This window comes from Meriones unguiculatus, chromosome 4, assembly GCF_030254825.1.
Source record: "Meriones unguiculatus strain TT.TT164.6M chromosome 4, Bangor_MerUng_6.1, whole genome shotgun sequence".
Lineage (NCBI taxonomy): Eukaryota > Metazoa > Chordata > Mammalia > Rodentia > Muridae > Meriones > Meriones unguiculatus.
Window position 1 is genome coordinate 46130494 of NC_083352.1, and position 22323 is coordinate 46152816.

At 36.7% G+C, this 22323-nt stretch overlaps 1 protein-coding gene across 2 annotated transcripts in view; it reads left to right on the forward strand.

Moving 5' to 3' along the window:
* Positions 1–21891, forward strand: part of Asb5 (ankyrin repeat and SOCS box containing 5) — a 50528-nt gene extending 28637 nt beyond the window's left edge. The window contains exons 1-7 of one of the 2 annotated variants that reach the window (XM_060381282.1): positions 1109–1392; positions 11033–11112; positions 13852–13959; positions 14818–14968; positions 15133–15267; positions 17522–17713; positions 21280–21891. In XM_060381282.1, the coding sequence (XP_060237265.1) occupies positions 1197–1392; positions 11033–11112; positions 13852–13959; positions 14818–14968; positions 15133–15267; positions 17522–17713; positions 21280–21407 (990 nt within the window). In that variant the 5' untranslated portion in view covers positions 1109–1196 and the 3' untranslated portion in view covers positions 21408–21891. Of the gene's footprint in view, positions 1–1108; positions 1393–11032; positions 11113–13851; positions 13960–14817; positions 14969–15132; positions 15268–17521; positions 17714–21279 lie in introns of those variants that run through there. The other variant, XM_021656727.2, reaches the window with a different exon arrangement.
* The last annotated feature ends 432 nt before the right edge of the window (positions 21892–22323 follow it).

The following is a 22323-nucleotide window of genomic DNA, read 5'->3' on the forward strand; positions in this document are numbered from 1 at the left end:
AAGCTCCTGTCGCTAGAAGAATATAATACCCACGTGACCTGTGCTGTAGGGAATGAAGATGGGTATAGTTAGGTGCCATTTCCAGGATCATCCGAATAGTAAACTGAGAACTTGAGATAGAAAAAAAAAATACTTATTTTTGGAATCCGCTAGTGATTTATTTGATGTAAATTCCAGCACTGTAATATAGCAGCAGACGTAAACAGGTAGAGTATGGGTAGTTACTTTATTGACTAAAGGATTTTTTTTTCTCCTGCTTGACTTATTGCAGGGAGGCAGAGCTCTGATTATTTTATTTCCTCTATGGGCCACTAGCAGCTAGAGCCTTATTGATGGCAAGAAAAAATAAAGTTGGATAACATGTTCTGCCTCTATTTTTCATCTGGGCACATCTCAATATGTTAATACCCAGCAACATGATGCGCAGCTCAGTTAATCCTTGGAGTCCCATCACAGGTTAGTTGCAGCTCTTCCCTCTATCATGGACTGGGAGCCCTGCTCAGTTCTACATGCCAGAAAAAAATAACAGGCACATGTTTAGTTTTTCCTCTCATCTCTCCAGCATCTCCTTCCGTTACCTTTTAGGGTGAAAAATCTCAGCTGTACTTAAATTGCCTGCTGACGTCTTTTTTTGGTTTAGCAATGACCTCTGGAAAAATCACGATAATGAGCTGTATCTATATAAATAAGAAGTCTGTGATTTTTTTTTTCAATTCTAAACTTAGATCCTCACAAAATTAAGACATGAGTTAGATACCAGCTAAACCTATTTGAGCGTAATGCTCGTTTCTCATGTTGATGAAGGAAAGCCTAAAGAGTTGTTGATTATTTTTGAAACTTATGACTATGAAGTTGTATCTGCAGCCAATAACAGTGGACAATTTTACATCTGACTGGCATGTATATCATAAAAATAGGCTCAGAAATTAAAGCAACAGCTTATTTCTCTTCTGTTCTTACCAAGAAAAGCTATTTTAAGTTAGTACCACACAAAGAGTTAAACATTTCTTGCTGTGGAGAGACTCCACTTTAAAAATAGAATATGCTACAGCATTTCTAGCCCTTCCCCCCACTGCATCTACCAGCCCCTTTCCAAGTATTTCTGAATAGAGTTCAATGTCGAAGCCTTTCTTCAGGCAGCACACAGGAACCTTTGTGAAAGTCTGAAGCGAAGGAGAAGGGAAGTAGAAAGCCAGATGCTAATATTCCTTCTGGGTAGAGCACTTGTCTTTATGACATCCGCTACAGACAAAAACACCCACCCAAGTATGTCTGCAGACATTGCCGTTGACGGAAACGGCATTAAGCAAATCCTCACGAAAAGAAAGCTAGCAAATGTAGAGGAATGTTCTTCTAAGCGAAAAGCTAGCTGGGGTATTCTGACCAGTCAAGGTTAGTATAGCAGCCATTGCAATGAAATATATTGACCTATTTTTGCAAATACTAACTTGAAGCTGTGGGTGCTTTCCAGAATGTGAATCTTGAGATGTGAATGTATGGCATGGCATACGACTGCACAGCGATTTCATCTTATGGCATTTTGAAAATGCATCTGCTGATTCTCCACTTAGTATATTAAAAGCAATGGTAAACTTTTAGAGTCTGTGTTAATCCTGTTTTCATTTTAGCAGGTATCTGTAAGTTGGCAAGGAAATGGAAACAGGCTATTAAGCAGGAAAAGGAAAAGACTATTTACAAGCGATAAGGAAAATTTAAATCATGTAAGTTAAACCCTAATCTGGAAGGATGATTTAAGTAAAGAAATGAGTGCAAGGACTTTGTTGAAATGAGTGAAAGGATTTTGTCCTCACAGTTTGTGAGTCTTAATAATAGAAAATTGTATTAAGTATAAAGAAAAAGGAACCCAGTAGTTAAGAGAGCAGTTATGGGAGGACATTTTATGTTAAAAAAAGAGAAAATACTTTAGTACTTAACAAAACACGAAGATAGTCCACAAAAGATTTAAATGCTGGAAATGTAGAGTCTGGAACAAAATGCCACCCTGTCACAACAATTATGTTTAATATGAAATTGAGTTTCAAAATTGTTATTTATAAATGATGATTAATTTTCAGACAAAGCAATTTTAAATAGGACACATGTGATTTCGTTAAAAGACTGAAACAGGCAGTTTGAAATTTCTCCTCACTACAAACCCATCTCCTGATTTAATGTTATCCATATACATAACAATAAAATAGACAGCATGAGCAAAAAGTTGACTACAAAGGAAACAGGCAGAAAAAAGGGGGGAATGAGGTGTCATTTTGAAATATAAAAGCCTAATTCAATGATCTTCAAGTTGTTATTTTATTGTATATTTATTATATGCTGGGATTAGTGACAGCTGTTAGAGAGCATGAATAAACAGTCTCCCACCTCCTGTTAAGCATTTATGTCTTCAGAATATAGTGAGTATGGTAGAAATGAAGATCTTCCAGATTTTTCCTAAGTGGAGAGAAAATTATCTCTGTTGTAGACCTCAGAAAGTAGTGATGATTGATCTGTAGGAGATGTTAAAAAACGAGTGCCTGAATCCACCTAAATGAATTTCTTGCATCTTAGTGCTGATAGAGACTCTATAGGAGGTTGAAAGTAAGTTATAAAAGTATGTTCCAAATCTAGTTTTGATAAATGGTCTTTGACTTACTTTAAACATACTGAAATTATGATAAATAAGAAATGGCCTGTTTTGAGAAAGAAAAAAAAAAAAGCAAGACTTGGCAAATTTCTATTAGATTGAGTGCCAGAATTTTCTAGCACTGTTAATATGAATATAAATAAGTATAGTCATGATGGAGGTCGTTTGATGGCAGGGATCAAAATTTTATGAATTTATCCTAAGCATCTATGTAGGGTATTTACAACGGTAAATAAATCTGTTGATTACCTAAATCTAGAATCCATTTGAGGGTCAACAAAATTATAGATAGGTAGAATTATGATTTACCAATAGGGAGATTTTAAGGGTTTCAAACCACTAGTTCAGTTATATTGGATTTCCTATTTAGTTATCTAAGTTGTAAATGAAATTTCAAGTTGAGATGAAAAGATTGGTCTGGAGATAAACAATTGGGATAACCAATGTGTGAGTAATGTTTATACCCATAAAAATGGTTTAGAGGGAAAGGTGCATGCCCCCTAGCCAAGCTTGCCAAACTGAGTTTGAGTCTTAGAACCTACATAGAAAGACAGAAATGTCTTCTCCAAGTTGTTCTCTGACATCTATCCACATCTGGTGACCTGAACGTATGTGTGATACACTTACATATACACACGGAGACACACTTTAAATAATTAGATATAATAAAAAGTGTGTTAACCATTAGTTTATAAGTGACGAGGTAAGTAGTAATATGGCAATCATAAATTATGTCTATTATATAGTAGTTATGTAAAATGTTACAGGATTTTATTTTGTAATATGAAACAATGACCAACATAATTAAATGAGACAGAGGACTGGCATGGTAGATGACTTCTTTAATCTTCGCCTACTGGAAGCTGAAGTAGGATGATTGTTGTGCATTTAAGGCTAGACTGAGCTACCTAAAGAATTCCAGTATAGCCTGGACTACAGGGTGATCCACTTTCTAAAATCCTTGAAGACAAAACCCCAAACAGATTCAAAGCAGTGTGAACAGTCAATTTTAAATGCTTATTTAAAATAATCATGAATACTGGGTAGGTAGAATTGACATTTAGCAACAGTGGGTCTTTAGGGGCTTCAATTCATGAAATCACTGAAGTTGAATTGGCTGCTTAGACATCTAATGAAGAAGTTCAATAGCCAGCTGGAAACGAAGTCTCAAATTTAGAAGAGAGGGCTGGTAGGAGATACGCAATTAGGTACCCAACCTGTCGGTGTTATTTATACCCAGGGAACTGGTAAAAATCTCAAGAGTTAATGAAGAGAGGCACAGAGCCTTAGCTTTGTACAACAAGGATCCAACATAGAGAGGAGGTGATGAAAACATCTGAGACAGTAAGAGCTGATTCCTCTCTAAGAAACAAAGCAACAGTCAATGCACAGGAGGTTCTGGAAACTCAGAGGCTTGGCCACTTGGTGGTGTGATAATTCTATTTAAACCAGTGAAGAAGCAAAAGAAAAAGTAGCTGCTTTAAAGAAAACAATGAGTTTGCCTTTAAGACTGGTTTGAGAAGTCAAAACATTATCTGGACAAATGCTCCAATGAGGGCACTAGGTTAATGAGAGGAATCAGGCAGGCTCCTAGATTGTAGAGTTGCCCATCAAATACGCTTGATGACTTGTCCATTCTTATCTGTTTATCTCACTTCTGGATTATAGATAAAAGGGGTAGATGTTACAAAGATCCATAATCTTAAATTATTCTTTCTTCTGTTCATTGTATGGAGCTAATTTGTTTCTTGTATGAGGTATTCACAGTGAGAAAAACAATTCGGAGCTGGTAATCAAACTGAAATACCATGCCCAAACCATACTCCACTGTATTTGCTGAGGCAATCCTGACATTTACTCACAAATAACAAAGAGAAGGGAATCAAAATGACACTGTGTGATGAATCCATGAGAAACTTCACACTGCTAGCTGCTTGTTTGCATGATACTAATCTCTTAATAATGTAATTATTTACTCATAAGCTCATTAATACCAAAAGCTCATGTCACAGTATAACATTGAATAATTTTTAACATTTGTTTTGTGTTTATAAGTGATGAGACTTTTCAGTGCATGTATGTGTGTACACCATGTGCAGGTTCTGGTGAAACTGGGGATCAGAAGAGGCAGTTTTATATTCTGAAACTGCACTTGTGGATGCCTGTGGCAAACAGGGTCTTCTGCAAGAACAAATGCTCTTAACCACTGAACGATCTCTCTAGTTCCCAGATAGTCTCTATGGTTTCTGTGTGCGCTTTTGGTTTTGGTGTTTTTGTTTTATTAAGATTTTTGTTTCTATTTTGACATTTGTTTGTTTGATTTTGTTGTTGTTGTTGTTTTGCTTTGCTTTTTTTTTTAAACCTGTTTTTTTTCCTTTTTTATTCGAAGGGGAGTGGGGAAACATGAAATTAGGTGGGGAGGTATTAGGTGGGGTGGGTCTGGGAAGAGTTGGCAAATGCAGAAAGAGAAAGAATATGATCAAAATATATTATATCAGAAAATTTTAAAAACATTTTAAGAAGAAAAGACCAAAGTATAGCATTGCTATTTGGCTTTCAAATAAAATTTATTGTTTAATTTCATTGGTTTTGTGTAATATTTTAATCAGGAATCATAAAAGTGACCACTAACATCTACCAGTCCCAACTGTGATCAGACGGCTGAGGAGAAACCAGTGGGATCTAAGATCATTTATAATTATGCTCTAAAGATAAGCTGACGTGAAGTCAGTTGGGTATAATTATGTAACTTCCTTTGATTCTAATAAACTCAGCAGTGGGTATTAACTATTTTCTGAAATTTTTTTCATTTTCTTATATGATTAAATATTATCTTCTGTTTGGAGGATTTCAGGAACTAGGAATAAATTTTAACTTTTTTATTAAAAACTAATGCGCATCTAAAAGTTCTTGGGGAAAGAAACATGAAAATGCTTTTTTATAAAAGTTTTATTTAAATATGTATAGCACTAAGCTAAGTACTTTCTTAACACTGAGCTTAATTATTATCTTCACATTTGCAGTTATAAAAACTCGAGGTGCTGACAAAGGTCACATAGGGTGTTACATATGCATACTTGATTTTGAAAGCAAGAATATCTGACATCCAAGTGCAGCATGCTCTCCTGGAGGCACCACTGAGCTATAGTGGTGGCCTGGTGTGATTAGATTATCTGCCTCAAATTAAGTTTGTTTTTTTTTTTTTTTTCTGAGAAAGATCTTCAAAGTCATTTCTCTTGATTTCTGAGATATTTATAGAAGAAATGAACCAGTGAAGAAACTGAACATTCAGTTCATTTCATTAAGATGAACTGTAATTTTTTTTTTATTCTTTTCCTTAGCTTTTCTATTTCTGTCCAACCCCATAGGTATGGGTTGTCTTATGAGATAATGAATTACTCATGGTGAACAATAAGAAATTAACTAGAGTAAGTTGCATGTTCATGTAATTTAGTAGGCCATTCTGCAGCAATGGAGAGTTTAGCTAAATCTAGGCTAACATTGTGGTAAGGAAATTTTCAGAGAGGAGACAAGAAGAACGAGGAGGACAGTCTCGGTTCCTGAAGACACTGGTTTTGACAGCATATTTCTTCCCTTCAAGTAAGCACATCGTCAGGAATTTCTGTTAATCTGGTTTGTTGAAGGCACACAATGTAGCTCATCAAGTGCCTGGTGACTTGTTTGTAAACTTGTGTGAGAAAGGATAGACCAAAAGCTGTTGTGGCTGGAGCTTACATATGTTTGGGGACTTCTTTAAATTGTGAAGTTACAGAGTTTTACAAAGGATTCTAGTCAGCTGCGGTCCTAAACTTAAGTTACCTTGGATTCATAGTGAATCCACACCCATTGCAAAGAACAAGGTTGACTTAAGAATTTAAAACTAAGGGAGCTATAAAAATCTTTAAGGCTTCCCAACAAAATGAAAAAGTTTTGAGCTGGTTTCCGCCTTCCACCTTCCCGATGGTGAGTGCTCTCTGTCATGAACAACTCCACATTTGGCTAAGGCCGAGGATCTGGCTTGCTTCCATGTATGTGAACCTGTCTGCATTGCCCCCGTGGCACGCCTGGGTTGGCTACCCAGAGGCTATTTAAGCTGTGGGCTGGCTTTCCCCGGGGTCCGAGGATTGTTCAATGTTCCTGAATAAACTGCATTGAAAAAAAAAAAAAAAAAAGAAAATGTCACTGATTCTCACTTGCTTACAGTTTCTTTGTAGGGTAAGTGTGATGCAATTACTATCAGGGAAAATATTAACAACAACAACAAAAAAAGAGCAGGAGTACCCAAACCCACAAGTCCCTCATTCTCTACATCCTTGACTCTTTTTTCATCCTTCACTCTTAAGTGAATTTATAAGTCACTTCATTGATGGAGCTAAGATTTGAACAGCCAAAAACTATTTAAATAACAACATGATCTCACTATAGCCAGGGACAGAAGTAAAAGTAAAATGCTTTCATTTCAAGACAGGATCCATAGTCTTAAGTATAAAAATAAGTTAAGGTTATTTCTCAAAATATTTCTCAAAGAGGGCAAATAGTGAGGGAAAAAAAACAAATTTTGAAGATAAATCCGTTTTCTTAAGCAAGAAGTCATATTACAAAGAGCTTTGAGCTTCTTAAAATGGCTGAACACAGCTAGTAATGACAAGTGGTTTTTTGTTTTTTTTTTTTTTTGCTACTAAAAAAAGATGAGTCGGGTTTACCTCAGCAGTGGCTGGCTTGAAGTGCCCTGGGGAGATGGTGACTTAGGTATGGTATAAATCTTTATAAAACTGTATGTGTATAGAGATTAAGCCATGAATGTTTTTATCTTGTGATGTGATATTTACCAAGCGGAGCAGGCTCTCACCATGTAATAATAAACTATAATAAACTAGATGTCTGGGAACTAGTGCTGTTTCTAAATATAGACCGTCACCCTTGCAGAGTGCCACAGACCATAGCAATATGATGAAAGTAACAGATATTTTGTAAAAACAATTTTGTGCTGATAATTGAGCTTGATGAGTTAAGCTTAATATTTTTCAAGTAAGGATTTTATTGCCCTTTATCCTCAAAGTGCGAAGGTTGAAAGATTGCAAATTAGCTGTATATGAAGATATTTATGTCTTGTTTGATCTTGGAAAAAGCATATAAAAATAATATAATTCATGTCCATACGGAAAAGTATGATACTTAACATTAAATATATTTGAATAGATATTTGTAACTTGTAGTTGCTACATTTCTGATATTGACAGAGAAAAGCAGAAATGGGTAAAACCATGTTGAAAAAGAAATTGCAACATGATCTAACAGCGTTTGATTCTCACGTTACCAATATTAATTACAGAAATATAAGAAATTAGACAAAGCAAGTGATGTGAGGCCGTTTGGGAGTTAGTCAAGTGGAATTTAAAACAAATAATTTTTTGGTTTGTGTTTGTTTGCTTTTCAAGACAGGGTTTCTCTATGTAGCCCTTGCTGTCCTGGAACTTACTCTGTTGATCAGGGTGGCCTCAACTCAGAGATCTGCCTGACATGGCCCCCAAGTGCTTGTGTTAAAATGTGTGTGCTATCACTGCCTGGCTAACAAAAAACTTTTGTATAGGGGAGAGAGCATATTTATAATTATTTCTTTAATAGATTGATTAGTTTATTGATGTGTTTATTTATTTATCTGGGACCTGGCTAACAAATAATTTTTGTATAGGGTGGCATGTATATTTATAAATTATTTCTTTAATAGATTGATTCATTTTTTTGACTTTTTAATTTGTGTATTTATATATGTATGTATCATAATTGACTCATCCAGAAAGAAAAACGGTAATGCAGTTACATATTTTGGCAGAGACGGGAGCAGCTGTTCTGAACTTCAGCGCAGTCACTCTGGTGAACAGAACATTAGAATTCAGAGGAGAGCGTCCTGGGAGAGCTGTGGAGGGGTCCTCAGCTGCAAACCTTGTTAGTTCGGTTGTTTCTTGAAGGCTTTTACAATGCTGGAAAGATTTGGGCCTAAAATAAACTTCAAAGGTCATTTTTCTAGGCCTTTGCATCTCAACATCTGCTTGTCTTGGTAGCTAGCAACGGTGAGAAAAAAGGGAGCCAGAATGAAGTCGAATCGTATCGTTTGGCATCTGTCTTTAGGATAAATTTGAAAAATACTGAATTTTATCCAGCATTAAATGGAAACTGAAAACCTAACATCAATATTATAAACGACTGAATTCAGTCATATATCTAAGCATTGATTATCTGAAACTCAGTGACTTTCTACCTCTCTGGTGATGAAACTGAGTGTAGTACTTCTCAATATGCACTCTATTTTGAAAGCTAACATTTTCTTGCTTGAGTGTTCCACTGTAAGAGCTGATCTACATTTTCTCCACCATTTCATTTTGCATTAGAGTGTTTAGTGAACAAATGTGTATGATTTGCGAAGCATTACATTTCATCTTGGAATCTAGGTCACAGCACATATATGGAGGTTAGAAGACAACTAGTGGGAATTGGTTTTCTCCATCCATCACATGGGTTACAGGAATCTACTGAAGTTGACAAGAACCCTTACCTGCTGAGCCACTTCACCAGCCATCAAATTTCTTTCTTTGTTTCTTTCTTTGTTTCTTTGTTTGTTTGTTTGTTTGTTTGTTTGTTTCTTTCTTTCTTTCTTTCTTTCTCTCTCTCTCTCTCTTTTCCTTCCTTTCTTCCTTCCTTCTTTCCTTTCTTTATTTGAATGTGTGTGTGTTATGTGCCTGGGTGTAGATCAGTTTGCATGTATGTGGAAGTACATGCATATAAAGTATACATGAAAAGTGTTTAGACTTGGGTCGTACACATAGTGAGCCTATTAAGCATTAACTATTTCCACCATGACTTACACATCAACAGTAAAGAAAAACTGTACTCTTTCCCCTCTACCTCAATATTTGTATTTTCAATAAAACACTATTAATCCACTAGATATAAAGACATTGTTGATTGGTAGGTAACCTCAAGGAAACCTCTGTGTCATACTCATGTGTTCACTTATTTTTCTTGTCACATGTATCCATACTTTGGTCAGTGGAATTATTTGGATATCATTTATTGGGTTCTGGTCAAGCTTGTGACAAGATTGTAATACTAAATCATAGGTAGAATCACATAGGTTTCTGACTTCTTGAAAAGGTAGAAATAGTGAAATCACTTCTAAAACTCAGCATTCTTCTGTACTTATATCTCCAATAGTTTCATAATTTATTTAAACAAATCTCAGATAGGTATTTCTTAGAACTTGCATTTTTGATGGATATTCAAGTGAGTATATCAATCTATGTAGTAACAGTAATCATCAGCCTTAAGAATGATTTATCCTATCCTTTGAATTTAACAAGGGAAGAAGAGCAGAGAGGAAGGCAGATATTAGTATCCATAATCATGCTATTTTATAAATATTTTCTCTTTAGTCAGTGTTGCTTTCATTTCTTAAAAATTATCTAAATAATTTTTTTCTGGAATCTGCATAATCCTACGCTGCTTATTTAATCACATTAAAGCCTTGATATTATCTAAAATATCCAGTAAACTAAATGAACAGAGGCAGGACTGGGGCTCTTTTAATTTCAGGAAAATCATGATGAACGGACCCAACATCCTTTATAACTGCTAGAGTGACCACAGGGAGAGAGAGTTGGAGCAGTTGATGTATCTCTTAGAAGGAGGAGAGAAGACTTCATGCAAGAAGACTACCTTTCCTGGCTGAGAAGAGGAAATGTGGAGCCATGACATCTAGGTTGGGTGCTAAGTGCCTTGGCCTATCCACACCAAATACATGGAAAATGAATGATCTACCAATGAGCTGTCGACAATATTGTCACCTTTTGAAAAATAGTTGACCCTGCATCATCTTTGATAACCCTTTCAAGGACCTATATAGGCTATATCATGTTTCAGACTTGGGGCTCAGCTACTTGACCTTCTTAGCAACATGTTGTAGCTCATGCATATCAGGACTAGGATGGTTTGAGGCCTGATGTTATGAGAGGTGTTGGAGCAGGCTCAGAATGTGAAGACATGAATCCACTGCTAGCACTGCCAAAAATACAGTAAATAAATATGATTTTGGTTATATAGGGGATAGCATGTAGCCCCAACTTTGGAACTTTTTTGTGACCAATCCTCCTTAGTTGAAAATACAATAGATATTCTAAATCTAAAGTAAGTAAATTCTAGAACATATCCTGCTATCTTGATTCACAGGCTCACTAGCTGGATCTCTCAGCTAAAGATCATGTTTCCTAAGATATGGGAACAGTAACCGAGTCACCTTGTTAAATGCTGCAAGTGAATAATTTATATTATATTGGAACTGATTGAACCTAATAGAGTTTACGTTGACCCACACGATTTTGTTGTCATTTTTGACAGGATCCTGGGCAGATCGATCACCACTGCATGAAGCTGCAAGTCAAGGTCGCCTCCTTGCTCTGAGGACATTATTATCACAAGTAAACTTTTACACTGTGCTTCAAAATAAGCTCCCTTCCCATGATCATAGAACACTGTCAAAACAAATCCATTCAAGAGCAATAAACTTTCTCAAGTGTTCATACTGCTCTTTTATTCTAACTTGAATCAGACAAGACATGAAATTTGAAATCTTGAAATTTGTTCATGAATCTTTTGTTATAATGTTCTGTCTTCCTATTTCAAGTATCTCTTATAGTATATTTGGCTATTAATAAGGATATTAATTAGTGCTTTTAACTAATTAGTGATATTAATCAGTAATTTTATTTACATTATTTATTAAGCACTCTAAATATGCTTAATTTTGTATAGTAGTACAGCTAAGTGTAGATTTAGTTCAGTCATATAATATCTCCAAAGGGGTAATCAGATCAGATGTAGAAACAGCATATTTACATTGTGATAGTTTGTGAAATATTATGCTGAATTGCCAGGTAAGGCAGCAGAACATTCATTTCTACACTTGCCTACTTCGTCAGAGTAAGCAGAGGAAGAAAGAAAAACATTGACTCCTGCAAACAGAAAGTGACCTAGCTCAGATCAGTGCATTACATATTTTCAGCCTCCTGTCTGACTGTAATGTATACTCAGTGCGGGGGCAGTAATGATCCGCAGTGTCACACCAGAAGGAATTTCTCAAATGGCTATGAGAAAGGAAGATTCCTAACAACCTAGTTCAAACAACACCTGACACTTGAGGCAGCCACAGCTTACCCCTAGTTTCATTTTCTCACCTGTAACATGAAGACGTGTCTAAGGTGTTCCCGTGGAGTGTCCAGTCCTGTGACAGCCATGTGGCTGTTTTTCTCATCACTCCATGGCTGGGGGAGGACCTGTATGAAAAGGTCAGTGGTTTCAAAGGATAATCTCTTGGAGAGAGTCACATCGTGCTCCCAGAGGAAGGCAGTCCCTGTGTTTCTCAATGTGTCTCCTCCGCAAAGACATGCCAGCCAGGGAGAGGGAGAGTCTCCCACAGGGCCCTCTCATGTGCTTCCATCCTGTGCTCACACTAGGGTGTAACAGCAGCTCCTCACAACACACTGCTTACTAGAAACTCAAGGTCTTGGAAAATATGAGGAGGGAAAAGAAGAGGATTGTTAGCTGAGGGGGAAGGGGAGCTTCAGTCGGGATATATATATATATAATGAATGAATTGTAAAAATAAATAAATTAAATTTAAAAAAAAAACTCAACGGGCTAGCAACAACGCAGTGTCACTTGTCTATGCCAGAGCCTTCATGTGCTCCTGGGTTACAGCATCTAGCACTCAGTACTATGTTGGGAAGATCTTGCTTTGAAACATCATCTAAGGTCTTAGTAAAATGATCAATAATGGGCATTGAATTACTAATGATCTCCCAGAAGCCAAAGAATCTTACATCCTAATAATTTCATATGACTTAACCTCATCTTGTTTATTAAGTTAGAATAGAATGTAATCTCTTATTTTGCACCCACTGATAATTACGTTTATTGCTGTAAAAGTATTATCCCTTTTAACTTTCATGACCCCTGTAAAACTTAGAACTCAAAGCATTTGTTCAAATTTCCATGATTATTATGTGGATCAGGCTTTAACCACAAGTCTAATTTTGAAGACATAGTTCTCAACTTTACTGTATAACTTAATCTTAGCTATTAAGTGAATAACTATTTAGAGGAGCATTCATAAAGCAATTTATTAAAAATTGATCCCTGATTTTATAATCACAATCAGAATAAGTTGTCCAGCTTATAAAAGGTCTTTAATCCATATAAAAAGATAGAGAATCTGCATTTCACCAAAAAATCTTAAGAAAACCAACTTTAAAGAAAATGTGCCAGAATCTAGGAACAAAATACTAGACATTATTAGGTGACAGTGCTACAGTAAAGATGGTAGAGGTCTTAGGTGACAATCATATTTATGAATGGGACATGTTAGAATGATTACATATTTATAGGCACAGTGTGCTAAAATGTGTATAAACTGTAAAGTTATCAAAGGTAGTTAACTTTTCCATCTGAAACATTCTAAAATCAACTTTGATTAACACTTAGTAATTGTGCATACTTACTGAGTACAGTATAATATTTCAACACATATATTTCCTGTGACTGTGCAGACCAGAATAATTGATTTCTATTAGTTACTTTTCTCATTACTGAGGACAATTATCCTGCAGGAAGCCACTCAGGGAAAAGGTTTGTTCTGGCTCACAACGTTATGCAGGGAAAACCCAGTGGGCTGGAGCTATGGCTGGATTGAGAAGTCAGCCAGCCACATAGCTTGTTATAATTGCACTTGTCAAAAGCTGGAAACACTGAACAGAAGCAGCAGGAATGGGACCCACAAACTCAACCTGATTGAAAGTGATCTCCTTCTCTCAGTCAGACTTTTCTTCAAAAAAGCGCTGGGACAGAAGCACAGGTAAAAATGAGATACAGAATATTAAGTAAGCAACTGACACAGAGAAACACATGCAGAAGAGTTTTAAAAAGCTGACTTGAAGACAGGCTAATGATTAGCTGAAATTACAGAGAGTTCTAGAAATGGCCAGGTGACATCACAGTAACCTAACCTGTGTACGGTGTGTAACTAGGAGAAGGGGTTAAGGAGTTCTGATGCTGACTGGTTCAAGTGCTGAACCAGAAACCAATTGGCTGGACTCTTTCATCTTGTCAACAGTCTCTGGAACATTTACTGGGATGATGTATACCTTCTCTTCTCTCTGCAGGGCTACAATGTAAATGCAGTAACGATAGACCATGTCACCCCACTCCATGAGGCCTGCCTAGGTGATCACGTGGCATGTGCAAGGACCCTTCTGGAAGCTGGGGCTAACGTAAGTTTAAGCAGTAAAGTAGAAATTTCACATCTGCTGACCAACAGAAGCCAGGTTCTCATTTTCCTTCCTTTTCCTTCTTTCATGGCGGTGTTGAAAATGTAACAATACAAACGGTGCCCTAGAATTGCCTCAGCCTCCTCAGGACACTCTTGCAAGGAGTCTCAGTCATTGTGTAGAGTAGTGCACTGAGGCTCTCTAGATTTTCTGTTTTCATGAATCAGAATAACAAGATGAGCATATGTGTCTTCTATGTTTGCTTATTTTCTGAACAAGTTTCCGGAAATAAATTTTCAGAAATAATAGCTTTGGTGCATGCCTGTATTCTTGGATCCTTTGAGGCAGGGGAATGAGTTGAAGATCATCCTATGTTGGAAACTAGCTCAGGTGACACGAGTCCTCTCAAAACACATACATACATATATGCATACATAAAGACAGACATACACATACATGCACACACACACCATGATATCTCAGAATAGAACCAATAGACCATATTCAAATGTCACTAGTCAAGTAGCCCTTTTGTTTCCTTCACTATTACTCGACAACTTACTTGAGCTCAACATTTTTTCTTCCTGTTGCGTTTATTTAGGTTCTATGCTTGAATATTGGTTTTTCAGTGAATTTCAACAGTAAGGTGCCCATTCCTGTGCCTTTCCTTCCACATCATGTTTCTACTTATCTCTTGAAGGTTTAAAGCTTTGTTCATTGATGTAAATGAATGAAGTAAATGCACATTGTCATATTCACGCTCCACATTAGCAAACCATAGAACGTTTGGTACTGCATAAACAAGTTCTTTAGTCCTGCCTGATTTTTGAATCTCATTCTCAGGTTTTGGGTTTCATTTAGGTAAATGCAATCACAATAGATGGTGTGACTCCCTTGTTCAATGCATGCTCACAAGGCAGCGCCTGCTGTGCAGAACTCCTTTTGGAATATGGTGCCAAAGCTCAACTCGAGTCCTGTTTTCCATCTCCAACACACGAGGCTGCCAGTAAAGGTTTGTTAACAGGGTTAAGTTATAAAGCGAAAGTATCTCTGGATGTGCACAGCCCTGTTTGTCTTTCAGTGAATTATACTTCTGTTGTAAACATGAGTTAGAGGTACATGTTCAAGGGAAGAGTAGTAACAAAAAGTAACGGTGTCTTTTCTTTGTGTTGGCAGGTTACCATGAATGCCTCGACATTTTGATAGCCTGGGGCATAGATGTTGACCAAGACATTCCTCACTTGGGGACTCCTCTTTATGTAGCTTGTATGTCACAGCAGTTTCACTGCATCTGGAAGCTTCTTTATGCTGGTACTGTTCCATCCTGTCTATATATGTAGACGATTATGTGTTCACCAAAATCAACTTCTTTTAAAAGTAACATCTTGTTGCTAAAATGTTCTTATTGTAAACATTTTCACTTATGCATATACAACCTATTAAGGAAACATATACTTCATGAGAATACTTCAAAGGTCATAGATTGGTAAACACACTCTGTATGGGCTGCCTCTGGGTCATCAATATGCATTTGTTACATAACTGAGTTGAAAGCCTTTCCTACTCATCATTCATACAATTAAGATTCTCCAGACTGAATATAATGTTGCTAAGTATATAAAAACAAATCTTATAAACATTTAGGGATTCTAAGTACTTGGATACCCTTATTGCCTACCAACCATAAAATCTCATGGACTGCCCCTGGCTTTGTACTTTCTGTCCTGTTACTTGAAAAGGCCCATTGCCTTCTCCACTTACATGAAATGACTAACTTCCTCAAAGTCAGTTTGTGCTCCACGAGCAACAATCCTAACCCATTCATATGATGGTGGTCTCCCCCACATTAGAGCTAGGAACTCCTTCAGGATGGTTTGTGCTTCCCCTCATCATCTATTTTCCCAAGAAAAATGCCTCTGTCATGTGATAGATCCTAAGAATATGCATGAAGGAGACACTAGGTCTTAATATTGTGAATTGTTTTTGCAGCTATCATGTGATTCTGCTATATTCCCACAAGTAATTTCAGTAACTGCTTTATGTATCACTCACATTATCTTAGCTGACCTCTAAATGTCTTATAGGCAGGGCCTCTGTTCATTGCACATAGCCTTAAACAAGAGTTCTGTTAATATTGATAGATTAATATTTTCTAGACAAATTGCCCATAAACTTAGTATAACCAATAAAGTTAATGCTCTATCACTCTTCATTTTTCTAAAATTTTTTCACCAAATACTTTAACATATGTTAAAGAAATTTGAAATGGGCTGGAGAAATGTCTCAGAGGTTAACAACACAGGTTGTTCTACCAAAGGTCCTGAGTTCAATTCCCAGCAATCACATGGTGGCTCACAATCATCTATAGTGAGATCTTGTGCCCTCTTCTGGTGGGTAGGCATACATGCAGGCAAAATGTTGTATAAATAATAAAAAAATACATCTTGAAAAATTAAAAAAAAAACATTGAAATATTGCAAACAGTTGACATTGCAAACAGTCCCCTTTGCTCTGACAAAACTGATAAGTTCAATGAAGTTTATGATTTATTTATGGAAATTTGGCCAAGAAACATTTCTGCATTAAACATTTTATATTTGTTTAAAAACTACTAAAAGCTTACATTTTCTATGGAAGTTGAAAGTAGCAAGAGAGCTATGAAGGAACCTATGGTAAACTGATCCTTGCTGGGATAGATAATTTTACAAACTATCAGAAACTTAGAAAGAATGTATGATTTTTATTAGTAGGCATTTCTTGGTTTCTGGACATTTATATACTAGACAGTGGTATAATTATACTTTCACAGTGTAAATATAATCTGCCTATTATACAGGCATTGAATTACTCTTGTGATCCAGAGTTGTAAGATGTTTTAAGTTGTAAGTTATAAGATGAATAACTAGGCAATAGAGAATTTTGCATGTATAGGGTTATGATTTTTGGTGAAAACATTTCAGAAGTTTGACTTTGTATGCAGATATCATGAAAGTGGTTTTCTGCTACAGAAGCTACAGAAGTGAAAATTGACAGGCAAATCTATATACATTTTAGCTAAATGATTCACACACACATATGAGTTTTCAAAGAAACCCATTACTTGTACGCCTTAACTGAAAGTGTTATTTTTCCAAACAACTTTAAGAGCTATTACCTAGGGTAAACATAGGTATGTGAGAACTTAATCATGCATTTAAGCTGGTAAGATGGTTCAGTGGGTAAAGATTCTCGCCTTGTAAGCCTCATGATCTGCGTTTTATCCCTGGATACAATATGAAGATGGAAGGAGAGAACTGAATCCTTGAAGTTGTCCTGTGGCATACACACCTGCACACATATCTAGACCACACACACACAATAATAAGAAATAAGTACCTCCTCAAAATTATGAATCTCTCTATTCTGACATCTTTCCAGATGTCAGAAAACATACCCAGAAAAGTATTTGAAAATAATACAGGTCCTTTTTGTACCCTTCCCCAAGTTGTCTTCCTTTCTTTTACTTGCAAAGGTACCTACTCATGTAATAACTGCTTCTATATCATTTCTAACTGTTTACGTATAGGGGCTGATGTCCACAAGGGCAAGTTCTGGGACACTCCACTACATGCTGCTGCTCAACAACCGAGTACTGAAATTGTGAACTTATTGCTAGAATTTGGAGCAGATATCAATGCCAAGAACATGGAACTTTTGCGGCCTATCGATGTGGCTACATCTAACAGTGCTGTAGAAAGAACACTTCTTCAACATGAAGGTAGGGAGACTTCATGGGAATGTTTGTAAATGCAAAAATATTGTTCCTAAAAATAGATGAAAGTGAAAAGTGCTTTGATAGCGTATGAAGTAAGAATGTCATAAAATCTCAAGTATTTATTGTGAAAAAAAAAACCTTAACTTAGATCCTATGTAAGGAAAATATGAGGATTTCATTATTTTTATTTTATCTAAGCTTTTATATGCCTTTAGTAAAATATGTTGAATTTGTTTCAATAATGTCATAATATGTAGTTTTCTGAGACAGTATTTACTCATGCACTAATATTTTATTTAATTTTTCCATTTTTCTTTATTATTATTATTTATTACAATTTATTCACTTTTTATCCCTGCTGTTAACCCCTTCCCTCATCTCCTTCCAGTCCCACCTTCCCTCCTTCTTCCCCCCTATGTCACTCCTTTAGTCCACTGATAGAGGAGGTCCTCCTCCCCTAAGATCTGACCTTATCAGGTCTCATTAGGACTGGCTGGAACCTTTTTCTCTGTGGCCTAGTTCAGACAGCTCACCACAGGGAGGTGACCCTGTCTCTGACCGAGTCCATGTCAGAGACAGCCCCTGCTCCCCGTACTAGGAAATCGACATGGAGACTGAGTTGCCCATGGGCTACATCTGAGCAGGAGATCTAGGTTCTCTCCATGCATAGTTCTTGGTTGATTTATCAGTCTGTGCAGGACCTGATAAGCCCAGATTTTTTGGCTGTGTTGTCCTCCTTGTTGAGCTCCTGTTCCTGCCAGGTCTTTCTATCTCCACCTTCATTCATAAGATTCCCTGCACTCTGCCCAAAGTTTGGCTATGAGTCTCAGCATCTGCTTCGATACCGTGATAGGTAGCGTCTTTCAGGGGTCCTCTGTGGAAGGCTCCTGTCCCATTCCCTGTCTTCTCCTACGTCTGATGTCTGTCCTGTTTGCTTTTCTGAATGAGGATTAAGCCTCTTCCCTAGGGTCCTCCTAGTTGTTTAGCTTCCTTAGGACTGTAGATTTTTGTATGTTTATCCTATATTAAATGGCTAATACCTACTTACAAGTGAGTACATACCATGCATGTCTTTCTGCTTCTGGGTTATCTCACTCAGGATGATCTTTACCAGTTCTATCCATTCACCTGCAAATTTCATGATTTCTTTGTTTTTAATAGCTGAGTAGTATTCCACTGTATAAATGTATCACAATTTCTGTATCCATTCTTTGGTTGAGGGACATTTTGGTTGTTTCCACATTCTAGCAATTATGAATAAGCTGATGTGAACATAGTTGAGCAAAATATCCTTGTTGTATGGTGGAGCATCTTTTGAGCATATGCCTGGGAGTCGTAGAGCTGAGGTAGCACTATTCCCAGTTGTCTGAGAAAGCACCAGATTGATTTTCAAAATGATTGTTCAAGTTTGCACTCCCACCAGCAATGGAGGAGAGATTCTTTTCTCCACATCCTTGCCAGCATGTGATGACACTTGAGTTTTTAATCTTAGCCATTTTGATGGGTGTGAGATGGAATCTCAGGGTCATTTTGATTTGCATTTCCCAGGTGACTAAGGACTGTGTGCATTTCTTAAAGTGTTTCTCTGCTATTTGATATTCCTCTATTGAGAATTCTCTGTTTAGCTCTGTGCCCCATTTTTTAATTAGATTACTTGATTTGTTGCTTTTTAACTTTTTGAGTTCTTTATATATTCTGGATATTAGCCCTCTGTCAGATATAGGGTTGGGAAAGATCCTTTCCCAGTCTGTAGACTGTCGTTTTGTTCTGACAACAGTGTCCTTTCCTTTACAGACAGTGTCCTGTCCTTTTCAGTTTCAAGAGGTCCCATTTATTGATTGATTTTAGAGCCTACACTGTTGGTGTTCTGTTCAGAAAGTTGTCTCCTGTGCCAATGAGGTTAAAGCTCTTACCCAATTTTTGTTGTAACAGATTTAGTGCATCTGGTTTTATGTTGAGGTCTTTGATCCACTTGGACTTTACTTTTGTGAAGCATGCTAAATATGGATCTACTGCATTTTCTACCTGTAGACATCCAGTTAGACCAGAACCATTTGTTGAAGATGCTGTCCTTTATCCATTGTATGGTTTTGGCTTTGTGAAAAATCAAGTATCTCTAGGTGTGTGGGTTTATTTCTGGAACTTTGATTCCATTGATCACCAGTCTGTTTCTATGACAGCACCATGCAGTTTTTATTACTGTTGCTTTATACTACAGTTTGAGATCAGGGATAGAGATACCTCCAGAAGATCTTTTATTGACATGAACTATTTTTTTTTTCAATGCAGTTTATTCAGGAACCTTGAACAATCATCTGACCCTGGGGAAAGCCAGCCCACAGCTTAAATAGCCTCAAGATTAGAGTCTCATAGCGTAATGCAGCCATGACCATTCAGGCCTTTACAGCCATTGAAGCAGGACAGTCTCCCCAAGCATGGGAGCTAAAATGTTATGTTCAGGATGCGAGGCTAAGCACTGCACTCAGGGTCAGCCGCTTTCGACATGAACTATTTTTTAAAAAGATTTGAGTACTGGGTAATTGAGCTATAGGCCTAGCACATAGGACACCAGCACTTGCGAAAAACTGGCATTCTCTATCAGTGAGCTACATCTCCAAGGCCTGAATCCTTCCCCAACCACTTCTTACCCCACATTACTTTTTTGGGGAGGGTGAAGAATGGGAGGGTTGGGGTCAGGGTTTCTTGTCTCTCAGGCTCACCTTGAACTTACTAGATAGCCAAGGATGACCTCTGTATTCTAATCCTCTGCCTCTGCCTCTCAAGTTCTGGCTTTATAGATGTGTACCACCATGCCTAGTTTATGCAGTGCTCTGGATCAAACCAGAACACCATGCATTCTAGGCAAGCAGTCTACCAACATTGCTCCATCCTTGACGATTCCTGCCCCATTATATAAGGCATGGTGAATGTTCTGTGGGAAAGATGTTTACATTTAAGACTTCTTAAACAAAGTTTGTAAATCTTAGTTTAATATAATTGTAATTTAACAATTTGCCTTTTTGATATATATCTTAGCTCTTTTGATTTTGATCTCCTTTAAAGATGAGAATTTGTTCTAAAAATTTCAGTGAAACAGTAATTTTATAATCTTTAAGATAATATTCTTTTACTATTTATTTGTATTTTGTGTGTGTGAGTATTTTGCCTGCATACACGTAAGTACATTGTATTCCTGGTGCCTTCAGAAGGCAAAAGAGGGTACCAGATGCTCTGGAGTTAGAGTTAAAGATGATTGTCAGCTGTCATGTGGATGCTGGGAACTAAACTCAAGTCCTCTTAGGAGCAGCAAGTGATCATAACTGCAGAGTCACCTCAGTGGACTATGTACTGTGAACTATAGTGCTTTAAAAAACATGCATAGGACATTTCTCAGCCATGGGATCTCATGAAATATATCTCAAGATATCTTAAATAAAGGCAATATAAATAATGAAAGGCATTTATCACTAGCCAAATTAATTTACTGTTATTAAGCTTTTAGTTAATACATCTCACCACATGAAAAGATTAATTTTGTTTTTAATAAATATGTTCATGTCTCTTTGTAGCTACCCCAAGCTCTCTTTGCCAGCTCTGCCGACTCTGTATCCGCAACTACATAGGAAGACAAAGGTTGCACCTCATTTCCCAGCTCCAGTTACCAACATTGCTGCAGAATTTCTTACAGTACCGATAACAGAGTAAATAGCTTTACATTCTCGGAAAATCAAAAATTTTTATTTCATTTTCTTCTTGACATATAGAATGATAAGTGTGAAGGTGAATATGAGTTCACCCAAGAAAGCAGTAAAATATCAATGGATTTTCATTTAAACAATACTCATGAGCACTGTTTATGAATTTTTATTGTCTTCTGATTATGTTTAAAATATATGTACCATCTTAGCATTCTCAGTGTACCTTCTTGATTTAGGGAAAAATGAGAATTTAATTTTTTTATTATAGAGCAGAGAAGAAAATTGCATACTTTTACTGAAATTTTAATTTAATTGTAAATTTCATCTTGTGTTACATTTTGAAGGATCTGTATTTATTCTTCAAATAATGGATTAACTGTAATTTCAACTGCTGTCATTGGTTATCTCTGTGTTTTTAATATTGACAAAAAAAATTAGAGCAACTAATATGCTTTTGGAAATAAAGGTGAATTATGCACTTGCTGTTGTAATGATCAATTTATAAGAAAACAATAATCTTTCCTCTTCTAAACAAAGATGTCTAATGTGCTTTCACATAGTAAAGTAGTCTCATGATAGACTAAAAGTTAGGACTGAAAGTTAGTTCTGTGCTCACACTGACAGACATGGGAGGGTAAAAACCTGTGAGGGCTATTTGAAGACCTATTCAAAGAGACATTTCTGAAGGTCTGTCTTCAATGCTTTCTAATGTTACTGTAGTCTTCTCTTAGTTCAAAATTCAGTAGAAGACTGAGGAAAATGAGTTTTTTGGATCAGTGATGAAGTCCTGAGTTACATTCCGAACCATTAACTCATACAGTGAGTAAGAGAGAGTTCTGCCAAAACTATTCCCAAAGCCCTGCTCAGATGTAGCCCATGGTAGCTCAGTATCCAAGTGGGTTTTCTAGTAAGGGG